This window comes from Ranitomeya variabilis, chromosome 2 (assembly GCF_051348905.1).
Source record: "Ranitomeya variabilis isolate aRanVar5 chromosome 2, aRanVar5.hap1, whole genome shotgun sequence".
Classification (NCBI taxonomy): domain Eukaryota; kingdom Metazoa; phylum Chordata; class Amphibia; order Anura; family Dendrobatidae; genus Ranitomeya; species Ranitomeya variabilis.
Genome location: NC_135233.1, coordinates 281,215,407 through 281,235,464, shown reverse-complemented (window position 1 = coordinate 281,235,464; position 20,058 = coordinate 281,215,407). Strand labels below are relative to the sequence as shown.

Sequence of the window (20,058 nt, the reverse complement as noted above, 5' to 3'; positions counted from 1 at the left end):
TTTCTCATCTTTCAGGTTACATCGGCGGCTTATCTACAGCATTACAGAATGCTGTAGATAAGCTCCTGATGCCAGTGGGCTTACCTCACCATCGATTTTGGGGGTGACAGGCTCGCTTTAACGTCCCCGGCGCCTGCGCTGTTTTTTTTGGGCATGCGCTGCCCTTCGACTCCCATCACATGATGGGAACTTACAGCCCAGGCGCCGGGGATGTTAATGAAGACAGAGGAGGCATTCATTGCTGCTGCCACCAATATCACACTGCAGGGACACACCCCATTGACAAGGAAAACAAACACCTAGCGGTCAGCTTATTAATAAATTTCAAGGATGAATAACAGAGGAACGGCACAACTCACAGCTGAAAGAAAAAATGTTCACTGAAGCAGACATCACAGGGGCAAGGATGGGGCCGCTTCAAGTTTTGGCTGGTGCCGGTCTCCCGGATAGAAGACGTCTATACTCTATTCTGACCGACTCCCCAATAGAAGTCCTGGCTCCTATAATAACAGAAGAGAACACAGCCTATCGCACCTCCGCAATCGTTAAGGATTTAAAGGACATCAGGACAAGATCAAATTCTCTTGTTGTTCTGAAAGACAAGTCTACAAAGTTTAGGACATGGCCATTTTCGTGGAGGTCATATTCCCTGCAGAGATTTCTGTGCCAAAATGGAGACAAAGAGGCGTATTCCTCTACGGAGGGAACATGGACGGCGAATGCAACCTTGTGTAAACCACTGCGTACAGAAGGTGCCTGATGATAATGGCTTCTTCGGTTAATCCTTAGTCCCCGCTGCTCTCTTCCCCAGCGTCCTCCTTCTCCATGAACAATGCACTGGAGTATCATGCTCACAGTAGTGGCCGCCATCCTCCAAGAAGCATCAAATTTGTTTTATTGTAGCAAGCAACGTATCTGAGAAGCCTTGGCCTCGGATCCCCCGCTGCTTACCATTACGAAGGAAATTGAGATGTGAAAGCGGGATCACAGACTGTGTTATTCCTCAATTATCCTCCCAACACATGGTCAGCCAAGGTCCCTTTAATGTGTCCATGGGAGTTATTATTTCTTCCTGTTGTAATAAAGTGGAGGGAGCACTGAGAAGAAGAACGTCAGGCTGTGCCACTTAATTTACTAAATGGTGTTTCTGTGCCATATTGTGTCTTTGTCTAATAAGGCCATTTCTGCACTTATTTACAATGTATTCCTTCCTTACAGCTACACCCGGGCTTGCCATCACTGAGCCGATCTCCGGAGGCTGGGGTCCAAGTAAGGTTCAGCACCCAGATATCGCACCTCCAGGGTGCAGTGGCTAAGAAGCAACGTCCTAAGAGTCACAGCACTACAAAGGCCGCATGGATCTGCAGAAAACACCGGCCATTAGAAATAAGGAAGCCCGGTATATTCACTTCTACTGATGCAGCAGAAAGCTGCTGAGACTTTTCGGAAGGCGCTTCCTAGCAGCCGCACCCTGGATAGACGCTGAGCTTTACGTGGGACCCTAGTAGCTGTGCAAAGCTTTCATATATGCAGAAAACAGGACCACCAATATTTCTGGAGTATAAGAAGTCCTGTACAATTACAAGGGACAACCACAATCACTTCAGGCTACATGCGGTATAATAACTGGACATCTGAAGCCATGAACATCCACGGTACAGTACAATGCATGTGATCAGGCTTATAAATCATGTGCTGCTGACCCCGGGCCACGATACTGAACCTGCACTCTACATGACGGATGTGCATTATTGCCATCCTCTGTAATAACCTTGCTACAAGGAACCCTGGCCGTAAATCTGCATTTCATATTCATTTCTTAGGGCTCTATGCACATATATATTGCGGATTGTTTCCACCCGATGCGCTGTATGTAGGATAGCACTGGCCCATAGCAACGTTCACTGGATTCCTATCCGGTTTGATGGGATTTGCAACAGTCGTCAATGCATAGGCGAGCACTGGTGGCTCACTTTTAAAAGGGGGTTGGCCACTTTTGGGTATAGTTTTCTTTTACTTAAATGCATATATTTTCGGCTAAAAATAGTTTTGCAATTCGGGTTCATTACAAATTTTGCTCCATTTCACTGTTACAGGTTCTTGGTTTCCCTGCACATTCAGCTTTGATGTGGTGTGTGATCATACATGAGCGGAGGAGCTCAGAAAACCAGGATGTTGTTACCAGAGATTTTGTCTCTGGGGGTGTGTACTTCGTCCCATGCATGAAGCTGGCCAATCATAAGCTGACAAGATCATGAAGGGAAGAAGAAAAAGAAAAAAAAAAAAAGCACACCCTCCTCTGCTCAGTCTCTACAGCCACTATAGAGATACAGCAGAGCTGGGTTGTCATTACAAACACTTCCAGATTTCATCTCACAGCAGTCAGACATACAACCAATGTCGTTAAGAACAATCTTCCATCTAAAGAAGGATAAATTGTCCTGGAAGTGATGACACGGCCCCACAGAGCCCAGATCTCAGCATCATCATCTGGAATTACATGGAGACAGGATGATTTGCACAAGCGACATCCACAGATCTGTGGTTAGTTCTCCAAGATGTTTGGAACAACCTCCCTTCCTTCAAAAACTTTGTACAAGTGTATCTAGAGGAATTGATGTTTTTAAGACAAATGCTGATCACACCAATTATTCATGTGGTTTAGATATCACTTTTGTTCATTCATTTTGCTAAATTTACAAAAACTAAGCTGGTAAAGCTTCTATTTTACAGTGTGGTGTAACATGAGGCCGGGTCACTGCCGCAGGAAGCTGGCGGTGGTACTAGTGGGGCGATGCTGTGGGCCCTAGGCTGGGAGGAGAGATTGTCCTGGCTAGTGATGGGCGGTCCGGCTTTTTGGTGATCTAGCTTCGCTCACAAAAAACAGCCAGCTCTTTCTGAGCCTAAGTGGATCCCTATTAAATATGAGATCAGAGTAGGGTGAACAAATATTTAAGATGACGTATATGCTGGGGAAACCACGCCTATATGCAGTTAGCCAATTAAATTGATGAGTGGGTAGAGTTTGGTACAGGTAGGCGGAGTTACATCTGCCAAACACCGGAATTTTTCACCCAGTGACAGCCATCCAGAGAAGTTAGTGGTCATCGGTAACAGCAGGGATCTGGCTCGTCTCGTTTTGTTAGTGAACAACCCATCACTAGTCCCTGTGGTGCGATGCTGCGGCCCCTGGGCTCTTATAAGATGCAACTGCCGGTATGAGCCAGAGCTCTAGACCCCGGATGGGCAGGGTACCTGGTTGACCCTGCCAGGAGCATATGTTTGTGTCAAATATTGAGCCTTGCTCATGTGTATGATGCAATATGGGGGTCTGACACTGCCACCCACTGATCAGATGACGGACGTAAACCCCCGAATGATCAGCACAGATCTATGAAATGTGCACCGGCCGCTGCGGAGAACACTGTACAGTGAGGGGTATACTCCTTCAGGGCTTCTTTCCTCCTCCTTTCCATGGGCTCCTTCATGGTTTTGCTGCTTTCAGCCTCCATGGACAATGTGCACATTCCAATAAGAAACCAATGCAGGAACAGAGGTGTGCCATCCTCTGCTGGGTACTGGAGAGGGGCTTATGGACAACGTCTAGTATCTCAGTCCCCCGGCAGGGAGGACGCCCCCTCAGATCATCATCTCAGCCCCGGCAGGGAGGACGCCCCCTCAGATCATCATCTCAGCCCCCGGCAGGGAGGACGCCCCCTCATATCATCATCTCAGCCCCGGCAGGGAGGACGCCCCCTCAGATCATCATCTCAGCCCCGGCAGGGAGGACGCCCCCTCAGATCATCATCTCAGCCCCCGGCAGGGAGGACGCCCCCTCATATCATCATCTCAGCCCCCGGCAGGGAGGACGCCCCCTCAGATCATCGTCTCAGCCCCTGGCAGGGAGGACGCCCCCTCAGATCATCGTCTCAGCCCCTGGCAGGGAGGACGCCCCCTCAGATCATCGTCTCAGCCCCCGGCAGGGAGGACGCCCCCTCAGATCATCGTCTCAGCCCCGGCAGGGAGGACGCCCCCTCAGATCATCATCTCAGCCTCGGCAGGGAGGACGCCCCCTCAGATCATCATCTCAGCCCCCGGCAGGGAGGACGCCCCCTCAGATCATCGTCTCAGCCCCTGGCAGGGAGGACGCCCCCTCAGATCATCGTCTCAGCCCCGGCAGGGAGGACGCCCCCTCGGATCATCGTCTCAGCCCCCGGCAGGGAGGACGCCCCCTCGGATCATCATGTCAGCCCCCGGCAGGGAGGACGCCCCCTCAGATCATCGTCTCAGCCCCTGGCAGGGAGGACGCCCCCTCAGATCATCGTCTCAGCCCCGGCAGGGAGGACGCCCCCTCAGATCATCATCTCAGCCCCCGGCAGGGAGGACGCCCCCTCAGATCATCATCTCAGCCCCCGGCAGGGAGGACGCCCCCTCTGATCATCATGTCAGCCCCCGGCAGGGAGGACGCCCCCTCGGATCATCATCTCAGCCCCGGCAGGGAGGACGCCCCCTCAGATCATCATCTCAGCCCCCGGCAGGGAGGACGCCCCCTCAGATCATCATCTCAGCCCCCGGCAGGGAGGACGCCCCCTCTGATCATCATGTCAGCCCCCTGGCAGGGAGGACGCCCCCTCGGATCATCATGTCAGCCCCCGGCAGGGAGGACGCCCCCTCAGATCATCGTCTCAGCCCCTGGCAGGGAGGACGCCCCCTCAGATCATCGTCTCAGCCCCGGCAGGGAGGACGCCCCCTCAGATCATCATCTCAGCCCCCGGCAGGGAGGACACCCCCTCAGATCATTATCATCTCAGCCCCCGGCAGGGAGGACGCCCCCTCTGATCATCATGTCAGCCCCCGGCAGGGAGGACGCCCCCTCAGATCATTATCATCTCAGCCCCCGACAGGGAGGACGCCCCCTCAGATCATTATCATCTCAGCCCCCGGCAGGGAGGACGCCCCCTCAGATCATTATCATCTCAGCCCCCGGCAGGGAGGACGCCCCCTCAGATCATTATCATCTCAGCCCCCCGGCAGGGAGGACGCCCCCTCAGATCATTATCATCTCAGCCCCCGGCAGGGAGGACGCCCCCTCAGATCATCATCTCAGCCCCCGGCAGGGAGGACGCCCCCTCAGATCATTATCATCTCAGCCCCCGGCAGGGAGGACGCCCCCTCAGATCATCATCTCAGCCCCCGGCAGGGAGGACGCCCCCTCAGATCATTATCATCTCAGCCCCCGGCAGGGAGGACGCCCCCTCAGATCATTATCATCTCAGCCCCCGGCAGGGAGGACGCCCCCTCAGATCATTATCATCTCAGCCCCCGGCAGGGAGGACGCCCCCTCAGATCATTATCATCTCAGCCCCCGGCAGGGAGGACGCCCCCTCAGATCATTATCATCTCAGCCCCGGCAGGGAGGACGCCCCCTCAGACTATCATCATCTCAGCCCCCGGCAGGGAGGACGCCCCCTCAGATCATTATCATCTCAGCCCCCGGCAGGGAGGACGCCCCCTCAGATTATCATCTCAGCCCCCAGCAGGGAGGACGCCCCCTCAGATCATTATCATCTCAGCCCCGGCAGGGAGGACGCCCCCTCAGATCATGTGCTCTCTGCACCTCCTGCACTTGTTTGTTTCACACTTCTTTAATCCTTGGAGTGCAGCCTACTGTTCTCTGTTATCAGCCACTGAGGTGACCACAGTTTTCTGCAGGGGGTGGGCCAACACATAATACAGGTGGGTACAGACCCCACACCCTCCATGCTCCTGGCACACATGCCCCCTCACCTGGCTCTGCTGGGCCCTGCTCGCCTTGTGCCTCCGCTCCCCCGGGCACCAGGAGCCCAGCGCCCTCCTGAGCTGCCATGGTGACACCGTTCTCCTCCGTGACACACTGAGCACCATGAGCAGCGCCATGTCCTGGGTCACGGGGTTTGTAGTGAACCAGAGTGCAGTCCTCCACGACCATAGAGTAGAGGTCGGGAGTCACCAGAGTGTCCCCATCAGACAGGAAGCCGGCAGAGCCCCGCCCCCTGTCACTGACTGTAGGAGCTGCCGGTTTGGCAGCTGTGCTCCTCTTGTATTACATAGTGTACGTAGCCGGCCGCCCACATTATAATGCAACGTTCCAGCAAGAGATTCGGTTCAGAATTTCCAATATTACCGCCCGCATCACTTTCTCCCAATGGTTTATCCAAGCACCTGATAATGACCAGTGGGGGCGGGCTACGTGTATGATTGGCATTGGAGGCAGCCAATCAGCATGGAGGTAGAGAAGCCTCGCGAGAGCTGCCTTGTGTTCGCAGAGCACGCTGCCTGGTGTAGTGTGAGGCCGGGGGTGCATGGAAGACATGCCGGGCGAGCAGCAGCCACCGCCGCCGGAGCTCTCACACAGACACATACGGTTCGTGGACGGCAGCGGGAGCAGTAATGAGGCGGATAAAGAAAGCGAAGACAGCGGGAGCCCGGACGTGGATGTGCCCGAAGATCAGCAGCAGCTGGTGGGACCTCAGCTCAAGCTGCTGCCCATGAATGACCAGATCCGGGAGCTGCAGACCATCATCCGGGACAGGTCAGAGCCTGAGCGCAGCGGGTGTCCGAGGAGCCTCCAGATCTGCCCGGTGCTTATACATCGTCCTTATGTGCGGGGGCTTATACATCGTCCTTATGTGCGGGGGGCTTATACATCGTCCTTATGTGCGGGGGCTTATACATCGTCCTTATGTGCGGGGGCTTATACATCGTCCTTATGTGCGGGGGCTTATACATCGTCCTTATGTGCGGGGGGCTTATACATCGTCCTTATGTGCGGGGGGCTTATACATCGTCCTTATGTGCGGGGGGCTTATACATCGTCCTTATGTGCGGGGGGCTTATACATCGTCCTTATGTGCGGGGGGCTTATACATCGTCCTTATGTGCGGGGGCTTATACATCGTCCTTATGTGCGGGGGCTTATACATCGTCCTTATGTACGGGGGGCTTATACATCGTCCTTATGTGCGGGGGGCTTATACATCGTCCTTATGTGCGGGGGGCTTATACATCGTCCTTATGTGCGGGGGGCTTATACATCGTCCTTATGTGCGGGGGGCTTATACATAGTCCTTATGTGCGGGGGCTTATACATCGTCCTTATGAACGGGGGGGGCTTATACATCGTCCTTATGTGCGGGGGCTTATACATCGTCCTTATGAACGGGGGGCTTATACATCATCCTTATGTACGGGGGCGCTTGTACATCGTCCTTATGAACGGGGGGCTTATACATCGTCCTTATGTACAGGGGGGGGGCTTATACATCGTCCTTATGTACGGGGGGGGGGGCTTATACATCGTCCTTATGTACGGGGGGGGCTTATACATCGTCCTTATATACGGGGGGCTTGTACATCGTCCTTATGTACGGGGGGCTTATACATCATCCTTATGTACGGGGGCGCTTGTACATCGTCCTTATGTACGGGGGGCTTGTACATCGTCCTTATGTACGGAGGGGGGGCTTATACATCGTCCTTGTGTACGGGGGGGCGATGTGTCCATTGACCTTATGTATGGGGGGCGCTTGGACGTCGTCCTCATGTGCGTGGTGCTTTGTATGGATGAATAAGTGCTCCTAGTTGAAGCTGCACCAAGTAACATGCAGTCCGACATTGTAGTGGATGATGGCGCCTGGCGTGTAAAATGAAATGTGCTCCATTCTCCGCTGCTCCAGCTTTGGTGATATTCCTTGGTTATTGTTTACTCCTTGCGTTTATGGCTATTTTGTCAACTTCCCTGCTATGCGTTTCTTAAATTCTGAACCGCCCCTTTACCCATAGGAATTTGTCCATCTCTCGTAACTGAGGCTTAAATTGGCTCCGATTTCAGAGGCTTCATTTCCCAGAACGTCCTGACACGTTGTTGCGTCCCACATCTTGTGTCTGTCAGGGAATGAACAGCCGTTCTTGTTCAGAGATTACTGATGAAACGGGGAATGCTACATATAAACGACACTATAGCGTGCCAGCAGGAAGCAGACACTGTCTGTGGCGGATAGTGTGGAGGACATCTTGTGTTTGTGCCCAGTATGACCATTTCCATCCCTCACGATGAAGATGATGCTTACAAGGTGATTCTCCATTGCGGGGACTGTATGTAACTGGTTCTTACTGCTCTTTTGCAGGACCACAAGTCGAGGAGATTTTGTGTTTTCTGCTGATCGCCTGGTATGTAGTCATGTTCCTTCACAGACTTCATTAATGTAAGTGATGACTTCTTACAGGACTTTCTAGGACTTCTCAAGAAGCTTCACACCTACACAAAACCTGCATTATAATTGGTGAATCCTTTCGTTGCCCCCATATTCAGGATGTGGTAGGTGGCACATTTGTTCATGGAGCCGACTTGTGGTGGGGTGACTGCACTAGATCACCATGCTCTTATGGAAAGCAATCTGGTCACCTTTGACTTTAAAGGGATTCTTCAGGAATAGGAAAAAAAATAAAGAAAATGTCATAAATTCCTGAATACTTTGAATTGGAAATCAGTCCTTTTGTTTATTATTATTTTTATTATTTATATATATAGCGCCATGAAATCCATGGTGCTGTACATGTGAAAAGGGGTTACAGATAACATTTACAGCAAACAAATATACAATGACAGATTGGTGCAGAGGGGAGAGGACCCTGTCCTTGCATTCTGCAGACATAATGACGTTAAAAATATAATTGATGCCATTCTGATATACTGACACAACTGTCGGCAGGGCCGTATTTGCCACTAGGCACTTGAGGGCATGTGCCTAGGGCAGGAAGGGCGGCACCTGAGCAAGTTTTTTTTCTTTTTTTTTTTTTTTTAATTGAGGCCCGGGGTCGCGCCCGACCACCCAGCTCCTTGAAAACGTCACACTCACCCTACTCCAGCGATGCCTGGTCTCAGCTGGCAGCTCGTCCTGTGTGAGCGGTCACATGGTACCGGTCATTAAGATGATGAATATGGACACATATTCATGACCTTAATGAGCGGTACCACGCTCACGCAGGAAGAAGGTGCTGCTCCGGGACAGAGATGGAGGGATGTTCGGCGCGGTGTGGGAAAGGTGAGTATGACAGCCAGGGAGGACGTGGGGGGTGGGGGTGTAGGTTATGGATGAAGGAGGATGGGGAGCCGATGAGCCATGCATACAGGATGGGGGGGAGATGAGCCATGCATACAGGGAGGGGGGGAGATGAGCCATGCATACAGGGAGGGGGGGAGATGAGCCATGCATACAGGGAGGGGGGGAGATGAGCCATGCATACAGGGAGGGGGGGAGATGAGCCATGCATACAGGGAGGGAGGGAGATGAGCCATGCATACAGGGAGGGGGGGAGATGAGCCATGCATACAGGGAGGGGGGGAGATGAGCCATGCATACAGGGAGGGGGGGAGATGAGCCATGCATACAGGGAGGGGGGGAGATGAGCCATGCATACAGGGAGGGGGGGGGGAGATGAGCCATGCATACAGGGAGGGGGGGGGGGAGATGAGCCATGCATACAGGGAGGGGGGGGGAGATGAGCCATGCATAGGGGGAGATGAGCCATGCATACAGGGAGGGGGGGGGAGATGAGCAATGCATACAGGAGGGGGGGAGATGAGCCATGCATACAGGAGGGGGGGGAGATGAGCCATGCATACAGGGAGGGGGGGAGATGAGCCATGCATACAGGGAGGGGGGGAGATGAGCCATGCATACAGGATGGGGGGGGCATTATACAGTATGGAGCATCATGGGGGGGCATTATACAGTATGGAGCATCATGGGGGGGCATTATACAGTATGGAGCATCATGGGGGGCCATTATACAGTATGGAGCATCATGGGGGGCCATTATACAGTATGGAGCATCATGGGGGGCCATTATACAGTATGGAGCATCATGTGTGGCCGTTCTACAGTATGGAGCATCATGTGGGGCCGTTATACAGTATGGAGCACTGTGTGGCCATATTTTTTTGTTTATAAAACAGTGTGATCAGCAGTACTAAATGGGTGTGGTTGGGGCGTGGATATGGGTGTGACTAGTTGTGAAATGGTGTGATCAGAGGCGTGGCCTAAAATTTGCCGCGCGCTATGCACGCCACAAACTTTATCCCTCTTTCCCTTCACAAGTTGGGAGGTATGGTACCGCATTTGCCGGATCACAGGAAGTGCCGCAAATGTCCGCAAATCCCATAGGGAATGAATGAGGCCGAACGCACTTGCCGTAAGTGATCCGTTACGCGGCAGATGCGGAAAAACTGCTGGATCTGCTGCAAAAGGCGACTTTCACATCAGCGATTTTTGCCAAAGTCACTGCCGATAGTGTTATACGCACCAAAGGGGGAGGCAGCACTAAAAGTGCCTAGGGCAGCAGAAACTCTAAATACGGCCCTGACTGTCGGCATCTTAGAAGAAGAGCTTGAGAGCATGTACAAAAGGAAGCTCTGCTGTTGAGACTTGGAGATACTTATATTATGTGTTGTTGTCGTACAGATAGAAATGGTGGACAGCAGTGTGAGCAGCCTCCTCTTATCTCAGCACTCCTGGTATCTCCAGTAATAGATCAGATAGACATGGTGGACAGCAGTGTGAGCAGCCTCTCCTTACCTCAGCACTCCTGGTATCTCCAGTATTACATCAGATGGGCATGGTGGACAGCAGTGTGAGCAGTCTTTTTAACTTGGCACACCTGGTATTTCCAATATTAGATCAGATAGACACGGTGGACAGCAGTGTGAGCAGGCTCTCCTTACCTCAGCACTCCTGGTATCTCCAGTATTAGATCAAATAGGGTGGACAGGAGTGTGAGCAGCCTCTTGTTACCTCGGCAGCCCTGGTATCTGTAGTGTTAGATCAGATAGGGTGGACACCAGTGTGAGCAGCCTCTTAACCCCCCTGGTATCTGTAGTGTTAGATCAGATACGGTGGACACTAGTGTGAGCAGCCTCTTAACCCACCTGGTATCTGTAGTATTAGATCAGATAGGGTGGACACCAGTGTGAGCAGCCTCTTAACCCCCTCACAAAATTTGTCGTAAATTTATCATGGTCGGGAAGGGGTTCCCGCAAAATTTACGTCATGGCTATCCCGCACTATCGCCACCGGGAGTTCGGTGTAAGTTATAGCTAAGCTCCAACTGTTAAATTACCAAATGGGGTCACTAGAGAAGGTTTCTGCTCTTCTACATCTTAAAGGCACTCTATATGGAGTCCACAAACTATTCTAAGTTAATTTGTTCTTCAAGAGACAAATGGTGCTTCTTTCCTCTTGAGTCTAGCCGTATTGTAAAGTAGTACTGTATAGAGAGGGGTTCTGCTGTTCTGGCACCTCAGGGGCTCTGCCAATGTGACATGGCACCCTCAAACCAGTCCAGCAAAATCTGAACTCCATTACGGCGCTTATTTCTATCTGAGCTTTGCACTGTGCCTCAAAAGTAGTGGCGTGCTTAGCAGAAATTGTGAACATACCGTATATACTCGAGTATAAGTCGAGAATTTCAGCCCATATTTTTAGGCTGAAATTGCCCCCCTTGGCTTATACTCGAGTCATTCCCGGGGGTCGGCAGGGGAGGGGGGGCGGCAGCTGTCTAATCATACTCACCTGCTCCTGGCGCGGTCCCTGCAGGTCCCTGGTTCTCCGGGCGCCGGCAGCTTCTTCCTGTGTTGAGCGGTCACATGGTACCGCTCATTACAGTAATGAATATAGACCCGACTCCACTCCCATAGGGGTGGAGCCGCATATTCATTACTGGAGAACCAGGGACCTGCAGGGACCACGCCAGGAGCAGGTGAGTATAATGGGGGCATTGCGCGATATGCACCTGTCTTCTGTTTCACTGTCGGGCTCCGTCTTCAGCGTCCTCTGTCTGTGACGTTCAGGTCAGAGGGCGCGATGACGTGTTAGTGTACGTGCCGCCCTCTGCCTCAATAGTCATTGCGGAGGACGCTGAGGGGAAGCGACGAGAGGTGTGCATGTCATTTTTTTTTTTTTTTATTGCAGCAGATATACTGTACAATTAATAATATCAGCATAAACTGCATTTTATGGGGCCATAATCTACTTTTATGCAGCATTATAGGGGGCAAATGTCTCTATGGAGCATCTTATGGGGCCATTATTAACCTTTGTGCAGCATTATATGGGGCATATTTTAATATGGAGCATCTTATGGGGCCCATCATGAACTGTATATTGGGCTCCTGATTCAATATGGATATTCAAAAACACTTAACCTACTGATGTCTCAACTAAATTTACTTTTATTGGTATCTATTTTTATTTTTGACATTTCCCGGTAGCTGCTGCATTTTCCACCCTAGGCTTATACTCGAGTCATAGTTTTCCCAGCTGTGTCAAAATTAGGGGTCTCTGCTTTTACTCGGGTCGGCTTACACTCGAGTATGTACAGACGCGGATTCTTTACTGTAAGAGCAGTGAGACTATGGTACTCTCTGCCGTATGATGTTGTAATGAGTGATTCATTACTTAAATTTAAGAGGGGACTGGATACCTTTCTGGAAAAGTATAATGTTGCAGGGTATATATATTAGATTCCTTGATAAGGCATTGATCCAGGGAACTAGTCTGATTGCCGTATGTGGGGTCGGGAAGGAATTTTTTTCCCCATGATGGAGCTTACTCTTACCACATGGGTTTTTTTTGCCTTCACCTGGATCAACATGTTAGGGCATGTTAGGCTATGGGTTGAACTAGATGGACTTAAAGTCTTCCTTCAACCTTAATAACTATGTATGGTACTTTACGGTCCACTTTTCCTATTATAGCTTTTGAAAATGTAAAACTTGAGGCCAAAGCAACGTTTTATTGGGAAAAATTGTAATTTTCCTTTTACTCAGCCTAGTGTTACACAATCCTGTGAATCTTCAGAAGGTTAAAAATTTTCACTACACCCCTAGCTGAATCCATCAAGAGGTGTAGTTTCCTAAATGGGGTCACTTTGGGGGGTTTCTGTTGTGTTAGCATGTCAGGGACTCTTCAAATGAGACATGGCATTTGCAATCTATTCAAGTCAAAATTGAGCTCCAGAATTCAGTTGGCGCTTTTTCGCTTCTGAGCCTTGCCATGTGCCCAAGCAGTAGTTTTCCACCACATATGGGGTATCATCATACTGAGAAGAAATTGCCTGACAAATTGTATGGTCCATTTTCTCTTGTTACACTAACAGAATCGGCGCTGCCGGCTGTGTGTCCTCGTGGACCGTCTACTAGTCACTATCACTGGCAGTTACCAGCAAAATGGCGCCACTCTGTGATCCTGAACTTCATCCTTTCTTATCTTGTTACAAACACCCAGAAGGGGAGGAGAGAAGTGATGTCACACACGTGATCAGACCCCGCCCACATTTACTGCAGTCGTAATGTGAGCTAGTTGTGCACTAGGTTTTCATGGCAAATTTCAGCAGCTGCTCCCCTAGTGTTTAAAAGTACAAAACCTTTTTTTAATTTTTCATATTTTATTTCATTAACACAAATGATATAAAAAAAAAAATAAAACCGTAATGCTTTACTTTTTTTCAATTGTGGAATTTTTTTTTAAGGCATCTTCCTTTTGTGTACAGCGCAGAAGGCTCGCACATGGAGCTGTGTGCTGTCTATGTGCTATGATACATCGTCTTTACAGCCCAGTGTCTCAATTCAGTAGAAAAGCTTTGCCTGATTATTTTGATGTTTAATTTTTTATCTCTTTATCCCTGCAGATAAGGTTGGTGGTTGAGGAAGGTCTGAACCAGCTGCCATATACAGAATGCACGGTTACTACACCTACAGGTACGATCATCACGGTTAATATCGGCGAATGCAAGGATGTACTGCCACTTATTACAGTTGTATCATTCTTAGTAATTGGGTAGAAAAACAAAGTCCCATCCAGAAATGCTGATTATAGGCTGGAAGGACAAAAGAGAGCAGATAGGGCATTAACCAGACAACAGGGTCTTGTGCTCTGGTACCTGCTCACTTGGTAAAGTCTTGAGAGCACAATTCTTGGAATAACTTAAGTAACTGGGGTACAGCTGCTGCTGCTCCGCTGGTACTCAGATCCAATGCTGAAGTGAATTGGTGTGGAGAATCAGGTATGCTGCACTGCTGGGGTCTCAAGCAATGAGAATGTCCAGAAGGGGATTTAGAATCGGATATGCAGTTTAATCTATACACGTTTCGAACTCCAACTGACTTCATCAGGAGAACCATGTGATGGACATTCTTCTGACGGCTCCCCTGTTCTTCTGACGGCTCCCCTGTTCTTCTGACGGCTCCCCTGTTCTTCTGACGGCTCCCCTGTTCTTCTGACGGCTCCCCTGTTCTTCTGACGGCTCCCCTGTTCTTCTGACGGCTCCCCTGTTCTTCTGACGGCTCCCCTGTTCTTCTGACGGCTCCCCTGTTCTTCTGACGGCTCCCCTGTTCTTCTGACGGCTCCCCTGTTCTTCTGACGGCTCCCCTGTTCTTCTGACGGCTCCCCTGTTCTTCTGACGGCTCCCCTGTTCTTCTGACGGCTCCCCTGTTCTTCTGACGGCTCCCCTGTTCTTCTGACGGCTCCCCTGTTCTTCTGACGGCTCCCCTGTTCTTCTGACGGCTCCCCTGTTCTTCTGACGGCTCCCCTGTTCTTCTGACGGCTCCCCTGTTCTTCTGACGGCTCCCCTGTTCTTCTGACGGCTCCCCTGTTCTTTCTCCTGATGAAGTCAGTTGGACTTTGAAACGCATAGCGATTAAACTGCATATAGGATTCTAAATCCCTTTCCGGACATTCTCATTATTTGAGACCCGCAGCAGTGCAGCATAACTGCTTCTCCACACCAGTTGCTTACGGATAATAGCCCAGATAAAATCTAAAGTTTACTTCCGCTACATTATGTTCCTCAGCAAACACTAAAACATTGTTTTTGCTTTTAGGTTACAAGTATGAGGGGGTGAAGTTCGAGAAAGGGAACTGTGGAGTGAGCATTATGAGAAGCGGTAAGTACTTGTACACGGGCTGCTGAAATGTGGGGGCAGAACGAGAATCTGCTCTGAGAACTGGTCCTAGGCTTAGAAGCCAGCATGAGAAAAACACTGAGTTTGGATTTTTTTCCTTATTTTTTTTTTTCTTTTACACTGTGCACAGTGATTAGGCAATTTGTAATTTTGATTATTTTTATTGAACAACTCCAGAGCCATCTGTCAATCCAAAATGTTAATAAACTCAGAACCTGAATATTTAAGAAAGTAAAAGTGAGGTTTTGTCTTTCTGCGGAGAATACCTGTGTGCAGGATTACTGTGCAACTAATTGAAAAAAAACCATACATTTTCCTATCTCAATTATTTATTTTCATCTGCTAATGTGAGAATAATAACTAAACTTTTCAAAATGTACAAAACCACATTTCTTAAAATAAAAAAAAATAAAAAAAATAATAACATATCAGTGACCAATATAAGCCGCTCTTCTATTCACTAACAGTCATAGGCTCCATCCATGGGGTCTGTCAGTTTCTTAATCAGTTAACAACCTTTTGGGCAGCACCAACCTCAGCCTCCAGACACTGTACTCAGAGGTGATTGTTTTCCTTCACCATAAATCTCCCATTTAAGGCTACGTTCACATTTGCGTTGTGCGCCGCAGCGTCGGCGCCGCAGCGCACAACGCAAACAAAAACGCGGCAAAACGCACGCTAAAACGCTGCGTTTTGCGCCGCATGCGTCGTTTTTGGCCGAAAGTTGGACGCAAAAAAAATGCAACTTGATGCGTTTCTTGCGTCCAACGCTTGCGGCCATGCGGCGCTAAACGCAGCACAACGCATGTCCATGCGCCCCCATGTTAAATATAGGGGCGCATGACGCATGCGGCGCCCGACGCTGCGGCGCTGACCGCAAATGTGAACGTAGCCTAAGAAGGGACTCCAAGTTCTCAATGGGGTTTAGGTCAGGTGAGGACGGTGCCAGGTCATTATTCTTTTATCTTTAAGGCCCCTTTCACACTGCCTTCTTGCTCAGTTACTATGTCTCGGTGACCACCTCCAGTAGTAGTATACGCTCGAAAACGATGCACAACACCGCGCACGTTGACTCTGTTGACGCCATTCTAGTCAATGGCCCCGTCGGCACTGTGAAGGAAGCCCCTGTTCCTCCCACGTCACCAATCCGAGACGTCACTACACAGGCACAGCTCTCCGGCGCCCCCTTTGTCTCTCAGGTCAGTAAGGGAACTGCACCTAGAGCAAATGGCCGCCGGGGAGACTGCCCTGTTACCCACACTGGGTATTCTAGGATTCGCAATCAGAGTAAAAGGATCAGCCCAAAATTAATTTATGATTTAATTGCCTTAAGGGCGCACTAGGTAATTACAAGAAATATACAATCACAATATATCAAGAGTTACAGTCAGAGTACAATACAACAACAATGATACAAGGCTTAAGGTATAAAGCTGGAGGTCACTTTACCAGGTTAGAGGTCGCTTGTGGAAGCCGGGGGGCGCAGCGTTCCGCAGGTCCAAACTTTAGTTGCCGGGCAGCCCCCAGAAAGCGTGTGCTTGCCCCCCTCTGGCTGGCGTGTGCCCTGTTTCTTAGTCGGTCATCTTCTGTGTGTCCCCCACTCTCCACATGGTCCAGCTCTTAACCCTGCCGTGTCCCTCCCCCTGTAGCTGGGTGGGCTTAGCAATCTCCACCCCTCTGCCTCCCTGCGATATTTGTTCCAATATCTAATAAATGGGATAACTGCTCTCAGGATGATCGGATCAGCACACGGGCAGTACCAGCGCCTGTGGTTTGTTCTGCCGGTCGTACTGGGATCAAACCTGGACCCATTCGGTCCCTGTGGGAGGCTGATCTCTATATCTCGGGTTTCAGACCTCCCACGGATACAGGAGTCGCACCATTAGATGCACCATTTCTTTAGGACGAGGGGAATATTTTTTATGAGCCGCTACCTCGGACGATGCGTCCATAATTCACGATTCCATGTCAGAGACGGTTCGGCTGGACGACCATACTAGATGTGTATCCAGTGGCCCCTTGACATGCGTGCTTTAATTAAGCCCTTGAGCATTTCCAAGCCCCCTGCTGGTGTGGCTTCCTAACTGAGCTTTGAAGTACCTTCTGCAATCTCCTCTGAGCTCAGCCGATTACCATACTAATAGGCACTATGTTCATTAGAAAAGGTGGGGGCCAGGAGCACTCCTCTCTGCAGACCTGTGACCAGGAGGCAAAATGGAGTCACGCCAATCTCTGTTAGTATGCCCGTCCAAGATGGCGGCTGTTCCCTCATCACAGGCACATATGCCCAAACCTCGTTTTGCTGGTGTTTGAATGCAAGCTGTGACGAGACCACTGAATGTGGCAAGAACATGGTGTGAAAGGGGTTTAAGGCCTTTACCGGCAGCCGAGCACTGGAGACTTCGATGCTGTGATGGAGCACTGTCCTGCATAGAAATCATGGCTTTCTAGAAGATGTAGACTTTTTTTTTTTTCTGTATCACTGCTTCAAGAAAGTGTCTTTCTGAAAACTGTCAGTAGGTTTGGGAGTTGATTTTGAGTCAATCTTCAACCCAAAAGGGTCCAGCTCATCTTCAATAATACCAGCCCAGAACAGTGCCCGCCCCCACCGTGCTGCCACCTGAGACAGTGTGGAGGTCTATGCCCTTTACTGATCCAGTATGAGGCACATTTTGGTTCAGGAAAAACAAGCTGTCTAATAATTCTGTACTTCTTGATACAGGGTGTTGTATCTTTAGGCCTCGTCCTCCTCATTTAACAAATACCCATCACCCAATCTGTCTTTCATACAGTAAATTGCTTGAGTTTTTTTTTTTCTCTCTGGGCGGGTTTATAACCATTTTCATTTCTTAACTTTTACTTATGTACGTGTGTATATATTTCTTTGTCCTTAAGAGGTCATAAAAGTTCTCTCGCTACATTTCTTATTGAAATACTATACTGCTGTAATAAGTCATTAGCAGAGTGGACCTGGGCGTAAGACTGCCGGGCACCATGCCTCCAATTACTACATAGCCTTCATTATATACCATGTAGCCTAGAAAAGAAGAGACAAGACTGATGAGGATTAACCCTGCTTTTTATCATGGGAGTCTCTAAGGCTCTGTTCACATGTACAGTAGTTATTTTCATTTTTGATTCCCAGCAAAGAGAATTGCCTTAACTTTGCTGCCGAGTACAGGAATTGGCCAATTTAGGCGCTAAGTATTCTCGATTTTTTTTTTTTTTTTAATAATTTTATTTTTTTTCCCTATTTTCTAGAGCAGTGATGCAATTCAAATTTCAGATATTTAATATTTTCATCCTATAGCATTACAGAGTGCAGCTTTATCTGTTGGTTATTAGTGATGAGTGAACGTAATGGGATAAGGTGTTAACAAATGGTCATCAATTGTCATCCATTAACAGATTTTTTTTTTTAAGTCCTTTACATGCCACCCAGAACAGTAGAGGTGTCAAGATGCCCCTGTATTAAAAATGGATCTGTTACAAACGGAACAAAAATGGAAACCTAGAATTGTATCCGTATTTGCTCAGTTTTGTAAAGGATCAAGTTTTTTTTTGTCTTTTAATAAATACTGGAATATTTACAAGTAGATGAGAATGGAACATAATGTGAAGTAATGCAGCAATGTAAAAAAAAAAGTCTACAGAATTGTAAGCTGCACTGTGAACCGTAAAAAACACGGATGGTGTTTAAAGGGTTAATGCAGTCTAAAACCACAGTTAAAAAAACTTTTTGCATCTTGTCTGGTGAGCTGTAGCTGGAGGAAGCAAATTAAATGCTAATTTCCACTGCAGGATAACACTGATCAATTAGCCATGCTAATTGAAAAAAGGTTAATTTATCGGTTTTCCACAGGATGAGAACTGACCTGGTGGTGGGGATGGAGGTAGCACGGGGGATGGAGGTAGCACGGGGGATGGAGGTAGCACGGGGGATGGAGGTAGCACGGGGGATGGAGGTAGCACGGGGGATGGAGGTAGCACAGGTGCAGCATGCTTCTGAGCATCCGTAAGGGGTAAATGCTCAGTATTCTAAGTGCACAGTCTGTAGGGTGCCTGTCTCGTGGTTACGTGTCGGGCACATCATGTCGATAACATGGGAGGTGTTGGGCAGCCCATGTCTGTGTGACCAATGTGGTCTTATCGAGAAGCCACCTGCTCTCTGCTAATCCTTCTCTTTTTCAGGCGAGGCCATGGAACAGGGTCTACGTGATTGCTGCCGCTCTATCCGTATTGGAAAGATCTTGATCCAAAGCGACGAAGAAACGCAACGTGCCAAAGTTTACTATGCTAAATTCCCACCGGACATTTACAGGAGGAAGGTGTTGTTGATGTACCCAATACTAAGTGAGCGATACTATCTAGTTTTATGTTTCACCATAAATCACAAATGTTATTCCATACATTTATATTCTTTTCATTACTTTGGATGATGCTCTCGACCCCTCACCCCTTACGTGGCTGTTTTTGGGATCCATTCAGCTGTTGTAATGCCGCACATTCCATTGTTGTAAGACCATGTATAAATGAGGGGGTATGAGCTTGGCAGGTGAAACAAATGTCACCATTACACATGAGGACACTCTGGGCTAAGCAGACATGGGCCTATACTAGGGGATCTCACAGAGGCAAGCCCCAACCTCAAGATCTATAGATTATGGTAGGGCGTCCTACACTGTTGAGGCTGCGCTGTCTACTCGATGCCTTCCCTTTTTCACCACAATCCATTCTCTGATGAAGGTCTAGACTGAAATATCATTATTTTCCCGGATTGGTAGCGTGATGGAATTTTTATTGACTACTTTCACAAGGGGTGTTTCTCCTACGCCTCATTGGGGGACACAGGACCATGGGTGTTATGCTGCTGCCACTAGGACACTAAGTAAGCACAGAAAGAATAGCTCCTCCCCTGCAGTATACACCCTCCTGCTGGCTCTCAGTGAACCAGTTCTTGCTTAGTGTCTGTAGGAGCCACTTGGGTCTGTTTCAGACCCCACCGTTTTTATTTTAGCTTTTTACTTTTTATTCTATTTTTCCTTAACGGAGCGAATGGG

The 20,058-nt window shown here is 49.3% G+C and overlaps 2 protein-coding genes across 3 annotated transcripts in view; one reads left to right on the top strand and one right to left on the bottom strand.

Moving 5' to 3' along the window:
- ABCB7 (ATP binding cassette subfamily B member 7) overlaps positions 1 to 6,050 on the bottom strand; it is a 105,151-nt gene extending 99,101 nt beyond the window's left edge. The window contains exon 1 of the mRNA XM_077285035.1: positions 5,788 to 6,050. Within this exon, the coding sequence (XP_077141150.1) occupies positions 5,788 to 5,916 (129 nt within the window). The 5' untranslated portion in view covers positions 5,917 to 6,050. The remainder of the gene's footprint in view (positions 1 to 5,787) is intronic.
- A 108-nt stretch (positions 6,051 to 6,158) lies between these two features.
- The window catches only part of UPRT (uracil phosphoribosyltransferase homolog), a 50,683-nt gene continuing 36,783 nt past the window's right edge, over positions 6,159 to 20,058 (top strand). For both annotated transcript variants that reach the window (XM_077285039.1, XM_077285038.1), the window contains exons 1-5: positions 6,159 to 6,571; positions 8,166 to 8,208; positions 13,726 to 13,795; positions 14,918 to 14,980; positions 19,190 to 19,351. In XM_077285039.1, coding sequence (XP_077141154.1) covers positions 6,342 to 6,571; positions 8,166 to 8,208; positions 13,726 to 13,795; positions 14,918 to 14,980; positions 19,190 to 19,351 — 568 coding nt within the window. In that variant the 5' untranslated portion in view covers positions 6,159 to 6,341. The remainder of the gene's footprint in view (positions 6,572 to 8,165; positions 8,209 to 13,725; positions 13,796 to 14,917; positions 14,981 to 19,189; positions 19,352 to 20,058) is intronic.